Source organism: Myxocyprinus asiaticus, chromosome 12 (genome assembly GCF_019703515.2).
Source record: "Myxocyprinus asiaticus isolate MX2 ecotype Aquarium Trade chromosome 12, UBuf_Myxa_2, whole genome shotgun sequence".
Lineage (NCBI taxonomy): Eukaryota > Metazoa > Chordata > Actinopteri > Cypriniformes > Catostomidae > Myxocyprinus > Myxocyprinus asiaticus.
In genome coordinates this window covers 45,141,948-45,155,909 of record NC_059355.1, presented here as the reverse complement: position 1 = coordinate 45,155,909, position 13,962 = coordinate 45,141,948, and the positions used below count along the sequence as shown (strand labels likewise).

The window sequence follows — 13,962 nt, the reverse complement described above, 5'->3', positions numbered from 1 at the left end:
CCCCTGTTCACTGTATAAAGTGCTTTGTGTGTAGTGTCAGAAAAGCGCTATATAAATATAACATTCATTCATTCAGTCATAAATAATTGTCTACTGGGATTAAGATACAAACACTTAAAGATTAAGATAGCAGAGAAGTACTGGTAATTCCTCAAAACTGCAACTTCTTTAGACAAAGAGGTTAAGTTGATGGATGAATGGACAGGCACACACACCTACAGAAGCTCAGGGTGAAGGCCCCCATAGTGTAGGAAATGGCCCGAGGAAAGGCCTCATGCTGGAGTGAGAGGGGCCCGGTAGCCCCTTTAACAATGCAAGTTCTTGGAAAGTTCTTTGATTTACAGTTCCTTCTTTTCTTGATAGGCAGCATGAACAACAGTTCACTCCCTCTCTGCTCAGTTTTAGAGCTGAAATGTGGAGCAGTTTATCAAAGAGTTGAGTTGTTTTTGTGCATGTGAAAGTGTGCTACTAGTGCAACCCAACAGGATCCAGTTAAACAGCATTTTGCATATAAAGAAATATATTTTGGAAAACAGCTAACATGTCTAAACCTTGTCTCATCATTCCTTTGTTAAATAATTCTTACAAACAAAATGCACATATAAGGATATTTCACCCAAAAATGAAATCATTTCATGACCCTCATGTTGTTCCAAACCCGTATGACTCTCTTTCTTCTGTGGAAAAGATGTTAGGCAGAATGTTAGTATCAGTCACCACCTACTTTCACTGCATACTTTTTCATTATTTTTCACTCGAAAAATAGAATGTCATTCAGGTTTGGAGCAACATAAAGATGAGTGAATGATAACTGAATTTTCATTTGTGGGCAAATTATCCCTTTAAAAGTAATCCATATAAATTCCATTAGTGTTTTGGAGACACCCTATCAACTTATATGCCTAATTACCCTGGCAATTCTCTTACTGTGACTGGGCTCCCATTATTCTCTAAATACAAAAATAAAAAGAGGTTTAACACCCACAAAAGAATGAACCTTCTTATGCCCAGGAAAGTGGATACACTGTGACCTTTAACCTTTGGGGGATTAAGCCTCATTAGGGGGTGACCCTAAAACCTCTGTTCACCCGTTTGCTCATCTCTCCGGGATTAGTGATCTTTGACCAAAAGGTCCATGGCCCTTTAAAAGCAAGGTCATAAAGTGTAGTGTGTGTGTTTGTAGTAGTTTGATTTGATAGTAAAAAAGAAAAGAAAAAAAGAGTCACAAATCCAGTAATTTCGTACTGTAAACATCACTAATAAGCTACCATAAGCAACATATTGTCTTTTAGTATTAACAGTATATTTTTTACCACTTAAGGCTGATTTATACTGTACTTCTGCATCGTTCCTATGGCACATGCTATGCGTAGTGGCCAACGCATTGGTTTGCATTTATAGTTCTGCGATGGTGTGTCTGCATTGTCTGTGAGTGTACAGCCAAAATGCTAACTATACGTATCATAAATAAACAAAAGCAATGCAAGCAATGTAATTTCTGGATTCAAAACTAATTATTAAATTATTGTAGCATCAGAAATGGGTTAAAAGTATGTGAACATATTGCAATTTAGGAACATATTATTAATTATACAAATGAGAAAATAAATGAGGAAATGACTGTTAACTTGCTCTTCAGTCGCTTAAATAATAAAACATAAATATTGTGTCATGCTTATGATGTTCTGTGCTGAAAAAGGAACCATCACAATAACACAAAATGGGTGTCGTTTTAAAGACTTTACAATGCATAGAGGCAATATTACCAACTATTACCATGTGCTTTTATAATTTGCTGACAAATTAGAAGTGTTCCGTTACCATAACTTATGAAATATGATTATTTACTATACAAACTGTCAAACATAAAGTCAAACGGTCAAATCATCGTGCCAATTGGAAAGGTTTGCGAGTAGAAACATATAAAAACATATCATTTCACTTACATACCAAATTAATATCAAGTAAAGGCCTGGGGAAAAAAGCTTTTAGAGTTTATAAGATGTAAACAGATATATTTTGTCGCGTTTCGCTTGTAACTTCATGAAACACCAACAGAATAAAAAAATTAAAAAAAAGAAGAAGATGTTCCCGAGACAATTGCTTTAATGGTCACAAGTCCAAATACAATGTTATATGACGCATAGATATTAAAATAATCTTAATAATCTCAGATATCCTCGTTTTCATCCTGGGGAGCGGTCTCTGGTTACAAAGTGGACCAATCACAGCTGTTGTGGTCTGCGTCGATGCAACGCATAGTTACATTTTTGAAGAGGTTCACGTTAGGCTACACCATAGCTACGCATAGCCTACGCTGTAGGTTTGATGCAGGAGTATAAATCGGCTTTTATTACTCACAATTAAAGGGATACTTCTCTGAAATCTTATTTACTCTCCACCATGTTGTTCCAAACCTGTGTTACTTTATTCCTTTGGTGGAACACAAAAGAAGATGGTACAACATGAGGGTGAGTAAATGATGACAGATTTTTCATTTTTGGGCAAACTATTCCTTTATTTGTCTAGTTCTGAAAATAGCTATGTACTGTACATCAGTGTCATTATGATCCTATATATATATATATATATATATATATAAGGATTAAATGTCTGTAAATCCAATTAAATTAAGGTTATTACATGAAATTGTCACAAAATGTAAGTAAAGGTGGGATCAGCAATTAAACTACATTGAGAGTAAAAAATTTTGTATTTAGATTGGGATTAAGATGCAAACACTTTAAAATCAAGATTGCAGTGAAGTGCTGGTAATTCCTCAAAACAGCTAATTGTTTGGACAAAGAGGTTTAGTTGATTCTGAGTTGATAAGATTAAGTGTTCTAAGCTGTGTTATTGAAGAGATGTTGTGCTATTTTGACTACTTGCTAATTCAGTAACAATCACTGAATGGTCCATGTCTTCTTCACCTAAGTTTTCAAGTAATTAAATATGTGGCAGTCAGGCCTTTTACCTTTTAGATACCTAAAGTTAGTTGTATAACACACATTTTATAAGCTAGTTCTATCGTTGATGAAAGTGAAACAACAGCGGGCCAAGGAGTGAGCCTTGCTGCACTGCATTGTTTCCAAACACTTTATTCTTAAGACAAAAGCTTTTAACAGTGAAAAATGGTTCACAATTATGTTGGTTCTATGTAGCTCTTTTACTCTTTTGTACTTACAGGCCAATAAGAGACTTGACGAAACAGCAACGTATGCTTTATGTGCGCAAAAAAGGTAAATTGTCACTATATTAGGTAACCCTTTGCCAATGATAATCTTCCCCACCACTGAAGCTCTGAAGTCTCATTCAGATATGTCATGTTGATGCCTCAGTTAAAATACGCAGAATTAACGAGAGATTTAGGAACTGCAGCAGAGGGGAAGGCTTTCAGTGAATATGCAACAAATTTTTGTCTGTACCTGTGACTTAGTTACTATAAATCGTTGTATAGAAATGAGCAGCGTGAAGAAGACATGAGGGTGAATAAATTGACAGAATTAAAATTTTATGAGCAAAGAATTTCTTAAAAGAATTGCTCTGATATTTAGGACTAATGGCCTGTTTGATAGTTTAAATACAATTTAAATATACTCTCTGTTGGAATATCCATTTGAGTACAGCTGTGCTGTTTTGTGCAGACAGGGAAGATGTGCTTTGGAATTTACTAACTTTAGTCTTGTGGTTTCTTCGTGGTATGTCATCATAAATCATGCGCTGAAGCAAACATGAACACTCACACATACATTCATCTGAAACTGTCGCTGAAATACATTCCTAGCTTCACACACATATCCTGAACTGTCCCCTCCAACACTCCCCTGAGGGTGTATCCTTGCCTCAAACAGCTCTCACACCTGCCCTTGTCTACCACTTCAAAAAACCTCACGTGTCCATGTAACGTGGATCTCCCTGGCTCTTTGCCATTTTTGTACCCACCCAGGCGCACTTCTGTGACTAATACCCCTTCAAAAAGCAATTTTATGTGTCAGTCACTTATAGAATACTTGTAGAAAATCAGTGAAGATAATTACTTTTTAACTGTGCATGTGTCAAAAGTAACATGCTCTGATCGCATACTTCAGTCATATTTTTCTAAGTGTTTCTCAAAGCGAATCCAAGTTTTTTCCTGTAATTTTTAAAAAAAGTAATTTCATGCATTTAAATGTTCAAGAGAAATGCTCAATATTCTGATATTAATCAGAAGCATCATAAAAATTAACATATGCATGTGTTAATCTGAATTTTACCTTTTTTAAAATGCCTTTTTCAAAATATCCATTAATTTATACCTTCGCCCAAACGTAATATTGGGTGAGTGTTATTAGTTACAGACATTTGTGAAAAGTCAAGCTATTGAAGAAATTTCTTGAGTGAGATAAAAAATTTTGACTAACATTTTAAAAACATTGAAAGAAACACCATGGCCTGCATTTGTAATTCATCGTTCTCTTTAATGAGAAATAATGAGTTGATTGAATTGCTCCAAGACAAAGCATGTGCAGTATTTCCAGAAGATAATAATAAGAAAGGAATGTGGCTGTTTTTGTTTATTTAGATTATGTTGATGACATAATGTATCTCCAGTATTACTCCAATTGCTGTGGGACATGTATAAACTTTTTAGAATAAAGGTTTAACCAGAATATTGCCCTAATCAGAAAATAAATAAATAAATAAATAAATAAATGTGCATGTAAACCTGGTATCACATAATGTTAACTTTTTCTTATCAGTGCATTTCAACATCATAGTGTAATTTGATTAGCATGTTATGGGAAGATGCTTATCATTGTTTGGGTCACATGATCTTTTTGGCATGAATTATTGCATGTATGAATTGGCTGAATACCTTTATGCTGAATGATCTTACAGAGGCATAGGTTTTCAGCTCTTTAATCTACTTTCATGTCTTTATGACTGTCAGAAGGGAGTGAAATGTTCCAGTGCAAACATGGCTCCCGTCAATTGTCACCTTCCTGCGAGTGAACATATGGTCAGAGACACTTCTGTGATTAAAGCAAGCACAACAGTGTCAATCCACATCAGACCAACAGGCGGAAGCCTACTGCACTTAAAACGCTGATAAAACCACTTTCACACGGGTTTGAAATAAATGGGGGAAAGAATCCAAATAGTACCTTACAGGTTTGTACAAAAAGAAAGTTTCATTTTGTTTGTCTCAGATCTCAAATCTGATCTGTTATTAAATAAATAAGGGTGAGGAGGAGAAGAAGAGTTCTGGAATGTTGGAGGAAATAATTGAATCCTTATTATTTTGGTATTGAAGTAGTCATCCTTTGCCTATGTTATAGCTATGAACACTGAGTATTCTCTCAAACAACTTCACCATGGACAATGTGAATACTTTTGAAACAGTACTGAAGGAGTTCCCATGCATATTTGATACTTGTTCAATCTAAAGGTTAATGTTTAAATGCTTGAAACTAGGACTGCACAATGAATTGCTAGATTATACATGACATAATTAAACGATTTTCCCACTTCCTTCTAAGGATTGTTCCTCTGGTCATTTTTTCAACAGACAGTAGCGGCAGCACCATTTCTCAAAATAAAATTATGGTGATAAGAGTCTTATCACAGGCTAAAGTAAACATATATGTGTATCTCTTTTCTTTGTATTCTTCTATCATTTGGGATCACACCTGAGGTGATTCCCTATGTTCTCGGAAGACTGTTTTAATGATCATCTTTTGAATCCTTGATGAATCCTTCTTGTCAAGATGTTTTCTTTCCTACAGAACAGCCTCGGGGTACAAGCTTAACATGCACTAACCTGTGTGTGTGTGTGTGTGTGTGTATTGAACTTTCACAACTTTTGATCTTAACATTTACAACATTCACCTGTTAAATTAAATGGTTGGCTTTTAACTTTAATAACATTAACATTCTGTCAAACATCTCTTTTTGTGTTAGATGGATGAAAGAGAATAATTCAGATTTAGGACAACATGAAGGTGACAAGTGATGACAGAATTTGTGTTTTTAGGTGAAGAATCCCTTTTAAGAAATAAAGAGTTGTATGATCAAAACTGTGCTGTAATATGAAACAAAAAATTGGGAGAGCTTTCGAAATAGAATGCAATCTACAGTATTTTCAATATCTCGTCTTGAACCCTATCGCTTTAGCACCTCTACGTCTAGAACTCTAGAACTTTCAGGGGCCAGTTGTCTGGATGACAACACATTTACATTTTAAAAGGCTGAATTTACAATGTAGATTGGCAGGAGACAAGCCACACATCCATTCTATCCAAAGCATCCATGACCCAACAGGCTTCAGCACAAAAGATGAAAGTGATGGAGGTCTAAAACCCATACCAACTCTTGTTGCAAAACCATTGCTGTCAATGGCATGGCTTGTTCTTCCTTTTGTGTTCTGTTTTAAGAGAAACAATAATGGTCACTTTAAGTCTAAGACTTGTGGGCTGTTGTTTTCCTTCTGCGTACAGCTAACATTTCAGAGCATTGATGGTTTGAAAGTTTTCTATAGCTTTACCTTGCAGCTAAACTTATGGTGTTAATGACATTTTCAAAGTAACAATAGTTGCTTTACAACCTGGTCTTGTGACAAGTCGTAATAATATTACAAGATGGCGAAATTGTACGAGTTGGCTTGTACAAAAACACAAGATTTACTCCCATAAAGTAAAATTAACAAACCAATGAACAACGTTTCATGATTTTTGCTACGTTTAACCACAAACCCAAACCTTAACCTAACCATAAAGTCTAACTCCTTAAACAAACCCTAAACCTAACCATTATTTTAATAGGAAAATAACTTTTGGAAAGCACAGAGGTTATACGATATTGCAATCTCGTACGAGTCATCGTGAGACTATATAGTTGCTTTATGCTCATATGAACAAATCAATGTTAGATGTCCATTTATTTATTTAATTGGTATAAAAACGTGTAATAATCAGGATGGTGTACAGTCAAGCCAGTTATTGTCATAAAATAAACCCCTTCCACTTTGTGTCAGTGTCCTGATCCTCTCCTGTCAGGTTTATTTTGGGGTAGACTACTTAACTGTGCATTATCAGTTACACATAGTACATATAAAGTTGCTTTGGAAAGGCAAGAACAAATATGTTCTCAGGCATTTAATGAAATTAATGCTAATCATCAAATGTGCCAACTAGGGCAGTAAGTCAAAAATGTGTGCCTCTGGCATCAGTTTTTTTTAGTTAGGAATATGACTTTCAAATATTCATTCAGATAATTGTCAACTATATAATGATAAAGGATATGCCCTTATAGCCATTACGTTGTGGAGTGTTTTCATTACAGTTTGTGGTGGAAAAGAGAAGATAGATATGGTGCATTAAATCATTAAAGCATTTTTTTATGTCACACTGAAGAATGACCTTTAGAACTTCTCTACTTCTTTAAAGGAATATTCCGGGTTCAATTCAAGTCAAGCTCAATCGACATAATTTGTGGCATTACGTTGATCACCACAAAAAAATATTTTGACTCGCCCCTCCTTTTCTTTAAAAAAAATGCTAAATCAAGGTTACAGTGAGGCACTTACAATGGAAGTGAATGAGGTCTATATTTGGAGGGATTAAAAGTAGAAATATAAAGCTTATAATTTGATAAAAGCACTTACATTAAGTATTTGTGAGCTGTTGTATAAATCCTCATATTCATGGTTGTTTGAAGGCTTACAGCACCATTGCAACGAAATTGTAAAATTGGATATAACGACACAGAAATGGTTAGTAAAATAAAACCATGTTAACACACATTTTGTTTACGTCTTGTGTCTATATTGAAACAATGTTAATGTTAACAGATTGGCCCCATTCACTTCTATTGCACTGTAAGTGAATCACTTTAACCGTGATTTATGCTTTTTTTTTTTCTCTCAAAGAAAACGAGGAATGAATCGAAATTCATTTTTTAAACGATCAACATTATGCCACAAGTGCTGTCGATTGAGCTTAACTTGTATGGAACCTGGAATATTCCTTTACCTGTTTCAGAATCCAGTTGACTATATAAGGTGTGAATGCATAGGTTTAGTTGTTGGAAAGATGTTTCACCAATGCGTAATATGTTAACAAGCAAGAAAAGCTGAAATTCGTATGGGTCAAGTCAGGGCTGCCATTCCAGTTTGCTTCAATAACAACGTTTTATTGACCCACTGCAATCAAGCCCTTTAGACTTTAAACAAATGACAACTAACCACCCCCATACCTGAATTCCATCACAACTGACATTGTTTTCTTCAAAGGTGTTAGCCTTGTGCAACTCCTGAAGTACCTTTGTACCAAAAAATTTCACTTGCTAAAAAAACACCACACCTTTAAGTCTCTACTTCCTCTAAAATGTTTTTATTCTTATGGTTTAAGCGATATTGTGCAAATAAAAAAAGTAAAATCTGAACACTAAACATGTTATCTTGCCTATTCTTTATTACTTTATAAAAACAAAGTGCAGCTGAAAAAGAACAAGAACATTTTTTTTCCCCAAAACCTGCAAATGAACCTAAAGAAAAAGCCTAAATAATTTATGATACATAATTAACAAGAGGTATTTACATGAGGAAAAAAAAAAAAAAAAAAAAAAACCATTCTATATAGTTGCCATTATGAAGGCAATAAAATAGCCAGGTTTCTTCCTGGTAGAGGTAGATATAAACAAAAACAAAAAACCAGGAGGGAACACATAATACAGAGGAAATACAAGACAAATGGAGTCAAAAACAAGAGTGTGATTCAAGTATGAATACATCCCTCAACATGACAAACTATGCATGAAATCCGATATTCTGATTTAGTCGTTCCAGTTTGAACAGCAACACTGAATGCAAACTTTAGGTCTATGCAAATGTAATCATTTACATTACAGTGAACCTTTTAAAAAATAATAATAATAATTGGATCCAGCCCAAAATATTACAAGAAAAAAAAAAAAAAAAGCATGTATGCCAACAAAAAGGTAGAATGTATGATGATAATCTAGGGTTATTTGCCTAAAAGCTAACTATAATGCTTTTAACTGGCAATTCCTCTTCAAACATACAGTATATGAAACAATTTTTATATTAAGACTCAAGAACAAGAGTTTGTCAGAGCGCAGTCACGCCACTGAGAAAATTTCTTGCATTGACCATGCATGTTTCTAAACGGAAACAAACAGCAGACAAATCCTGAATATCCTCAGAGATCTGAGGTCTTTTCTTTACAGCCAGTCACAAGCGTTGATTTGCAAGTTTGCAGCACCTCTATTGCAGTCATTTGGTGCCCAAACTGGCAAAGTTTAGTCTCAGACATTCACAATCTCTTGAGCCGTTCAAGTCTGGCTCTCAGCTGTTCTTGCCTTTGTCCAAGTTTGTCTCTCTTCTGAGCAAGTCTCTGGTTCTCCGATTCCAGATTCCTGATGCTTTCTTTCGCTCGCTTCAATATGATGACTTTAGAAGCTTTGTCGTTGTTGGAAAGTTCAGGGACGTTATCCCGTAGCCTGAGGAAGCAGTTCTTTAACTCGTTGCGCCGTTGCCTCTCCATCACGTTGTGCGTACGCCGTCTTTCCTCCTCGTCCTCGGTGTCCGCACTCTGCCGAGATGCGAGGGTGCGAGAGCGCCCTGAACTGTGTGTGTTCCGGTGGGATTCTCCGGCCCCTCGGGAGCGTTTGAGAGGTGGGGCGGCGCAAGGAGAGGGCGGGGGAGGCGGAGAGGCGGGCCGCGGGGCGGCGTAGTTGTGCTGTTGTTGAATTTCAAAGTGACAGCGCTTGAGAGCAAGCTGCTGATCCCGGCGATTGTCCTCCAACTGCTGCTGGTGTTGCGACCGTGTTAGCGTACTCGACCGCCTGACCGTCACAACGTCAATTTCCTCCTCTGTTAAACACGAACAACAATACAAGAGTTACAATCATGCACTGATCCATTCGACTATTTTAGGACTTACAAAAACACACACTCTCACAATATAAGGGGTTGCATGGACTGTAAACATTCCAAATAAAGCAAGACTCACCAGAATCGCTTGTAGATGATTCTCCTCCAGTGGACAGTGAACCATAATCAGATGTTGACTCGATCTGTTCCTGGCTGTCCAGGGGTAAATCCTCACTCTCCAAAGCCTGGCAAGCGAGCGCCACATTGTGGCAATCCAGCGTAGAGCCGGCAATTTCGGCAAAAATCTGAGTGTCGATATCGGAGAGCAAGGGACTCGTGGAGAGGACCGACGCCAGTTTATCCTCGTTCGGTTTATCTCCGTCAGTGTGCCACAGGCAGTCTTCCGAGAGCGGGTCGTCCACCGCTGCGGCGGCTGCAGCGATGCTTGCGCCGGTAAAATCACAATTCCAGTCCAGATGGAGAAAGTCGCTATCTTCCATTAAAAGTTCCGATACCAACTCCAACTGATCCACGGTGGACAGAGACTTTCCATACCCCTGTTTCATCGGAGGGGACTGGGGCGGCGTGGGGATGGACTGCAAGTCCTTCATGAGACTCTGGCAAAACTCGTCGTCGAAAAGCAGCGGCTCGGACTCGCAAAGCCAGTCGTGCGACGGAGAACAACCCTGCAACATCTTCGGAACCTGTCAGAACCAAGAGCAGAATCCTTGAAAATGTGAAATACGATATATCCAAAAGTATAATTTCCCTTCGAGGCTGATAAGCGTGTGTCTACCGGCCTGCGAAGCGTTGTTTTCGAGCACTGCCGATTTGTAAAGTTTCCCGGCAAGCGCATCTTTTTATTAATGTTTACAATTTTGGCCCCGCCCCTGGTAGGCGGGGTTACGGTCGCGGAGTGTAGTGACGTCACTAAACAGCTGGAAAGACCCCTCATGAGAGTTTCATTCCGAACAAGTTTCCAAAGTGGAGAGGCGATTTACACATTTTAAACAAGTCTGAAGAAATCTGCAAGAAAATGTGTAGCTGAATGCACAAATTCGCCCTTACGTGTAAGTTACTAATAAACTTGCACGATATCAAATGGAAAATTTTAGCTGCACGTCCGGACTGTAGCCTGAGTATTAATGTCATATTGCACATTAATAAAAAAATAGAGCATCAAAATTAATTTTCACGACAAGTAAAACTGCACCGAAGCAATTTTCAAGCATGAATATACCAATACCAATATAACGCTTAAAGTTCCTGCAAAAGAAAGCGACTAGAGGTTCACGCAGTAATATAATTCTGGATGAAGCCGGTACAGGCAGACCACATGCACGAGAGCCATAAAGTCACTTCTTACCTTTCTTCACACACTACGGCGAGAGAACGCTGGAAAATGTCAGCCAAAGGTGGATGTGCTCTCTTGCTGTTTATAAAAGTTATTTCAAAGAACCTTTAAAAACCGCAGCCCATGCATACGCGGCATGACAGAGCCCACGCGGACCGAGAATGACGGTGGGTGTGGCGACGCTACGAATGGAGACCATTTAATTTTAAAGGCCAACGCACTTCCGTATCCTTCCGCGATAGAATACTCGCGCCAAAACTCATTCGACAAATGTTGAATGAAAACTGTCGTTTTTATTATGCCTAATTATAGTTTGTAGCTGGTTGTTTAAAATAATTCCTCACGCAAAAGCGACTACGTGGCCGAAGGCGAGTAATGAGAAGTATTGGGCTGACCTAGTGCTCTGGCGGAGTGATCGTGCACTCAGTGAACCGTAAAATTCCAAGAAAACCAAGGCGGGTTTCGGCTCACACGTGTTCTAGTTCACAAATGCCGGGTGCTCGTGTTTGGTTTTCGATTGCGATAGTAGTGTCTACAAAAAAAAAAAAAAGAGAGAAAGAAAGGCGAGGAGATCACGTTGAGCTGTGGTCTGTTTTGGCGGGTAATATACGCACAAGGACATACTGTTCTCAGACACCCCTAACATACACTGTTACAACAGACATTGGCATAGTATCAAGGCGCGAGATAAGTGCGTATAAAATGAACTGCATATTAAAATACATGACTTTATAGTGACAGAAAAGACTGCGTTTAGTGATAATGGCTAGCTTTATGGCAAAGGAGGTGTATGGGGAAGGCCTATACGCGATGGTTACATAACAAAAGACTACTCACATCCGCCTCAACACGTGCGGAGGTAACACCCCCCAGTCACACAACGGCTCTCCTCAGGTAACGGGAGTGATTTCTGAGTTTCCCGGGAAATCAACATATAGACAGAATTCTGCATTCTTTACGACCGCTGACCTCAGAATGCAACAAAGAGGACATATAATTCTCACATTGGTTTATTATACAAAAGTGCAGTTGACATGCAGTGTGACGTGCTACCTAAACTATCTAAACAGCATTTTTTATTTCTTGTCTAATATCTGCATTTTATTTAATTACCTGTTTATAAACGCATTTTAAAATATTAATTGTCACATTGCAGGACTTTTAAGGGAACTGCAAAAAAAGTGATTACAATGGTGAAAACTTTTAATACTTTCTCTTATACAGATCCACTTTGTCAATAGTTTGAACACACTCATTCTTTACAATTACCCCCCCCCCCCCCCCCCCCCACCACACACACGCATATTAGAATAACAGTTACCAACTCTTGCATACAATTTTATTAATAATAAATATCAATTTTTAAAGAAATTACAGTAAAGGAATATTCTGGGTCAATACAAAATAATGATATTATTATTATTATTATTATTATTTTGACTTGTCCCTCCCAAAAATCGAGGTTACAGTAAGGCACTTACAATGGAAGTAAATGGGGGTTTGAAGGCAGAAATGTAAATCTTAAAATTTTATAAAATCACAATTAATTCTTCTGTTTAAACTCATGTATTATTTGAGATGTAAACTTGTTTAAATCGTCGTTTTTGCGGATTACAGGATTTATAGCATTAAGCCGCCATGGCAACGAAGTTGTAAAATTGAATACAACTACATAGAAAAGATTACTAAGTGATTTTATCACACTAAAATCATGTTAGCATGCATATTGTTTACATCTTGTAGCTATACTTTTTAAACATTGAGTTTTTTAATGATTACGAATTGGCCTCCATTTACTTTTATTGAAAGCGCCTCACTCTAAACCAGATTTTTGCTTTTGTTTAAAGAAAAGACGGGACAAGTCTAAATTAATTTTTGTAATCAACATTATAACACAAATGTTGTTTTTTGTGCTTAACTTGTATTGAACCGAGAATATTCTTTTAATGTGTAGTCACAAGCATGTAAGCATTAGTCTTTCGATCAAAAGGTTTTTAAGATAATGAGATCTTATATGCAGTCAAGTGTGTCTAAACTTTTTTTTATCTATCTATCTATCTATCTATCTATCTATCTATCTATCTGTCTGTCTGTCTGTCTGTCTGTCTGTCTATCTATACTGTATGTGTGTGTGTGCATATTAGGTACCTTTGTGCAAAATGATTTAAAAGAGTTACTCCATCCTCAGGAAGAAATAAATCTGCATAATTGTACAATGTACAATGCACAAACATCTGATAATATAAGAATAAAAATGTATGTGTTTTGAATGACCTTTAAATGTGTTCCATGTTCTATATTTCAGTAGGGCAGGAGAGAACAAGGGGAGGAACTGGAAGAATGACAGTTGGTTAATGTGCCACCTAGAGGATACAGAATGAGGCTAGTGTACCAAGCCCCACTGAACTCTACACAGATGTACAGGATTACGACACTGCAGGTTTGCTTCAGCCTGCCTGTAACATATAACCTAGTCATTTTATATTAGAACCATACATTTAGCACATCTTTTGCACTTTGATCAAAAATCCATTTCATATTTGTATATGTTCAGCTAATGAAATGAGATGCACCACACACTGGACAAAGCCTACTGAAATATACTGTAAATAATTTGGGGAGAATGGGGCATTGTTTGTGCATAAGAAAGTATGAATTTTCTACCCAGCACTACAAACTGTTACATTCTGCACTTGACAAATTTCACATGAATACACTTTCCTTGCTTAAGAGAACA

General features: G+C 37.2%; 1 protein-coding gene across 2 annotated transcripts; it reads right to left on the bottom strand.

The window, feature by feature from the left end:
• Positions 1-8,353: 8,353 nt before the first annotated feature.
• LOC127448905 (transcriptional regulator Myc-2-like) lies at positions 8,354-11,405 on the bottom strand. 2 transcript variants are annotated; one of them, XM_051711847.1, is made up of 3 exons: positions 11,238-11,405; positions 10,011-10,575; positions 8,354-9,871 (listed from the first exon to the last, which is right to left on the bottom strand). In XM_051711847.1, the coding sequence occupies exons 2-3, from the start codon at positions 10,564-10,566 to the stop codon at positions 9,312-9,314; spliced, it is 1,116 nt and encodes a 371-aa protein (XP_051567807.1). In that variant the 5' UTR covers positions 10,567-10,575; positions 11,238-11,405; the 3' UTR covers positions 8,354-9,311. The 2 variants fall into 2 exon arrangements, with proteins under 2 accessions (XP_051567807.1, XP_051567808.1); XM_051711848.1 differs by lacking the exon at positions 11,238-11,405 and having other exon boundaries at positions 10,011-11,195.
• Positions 11,406-13,962: the final 2,557 nt, after the last annotated feature.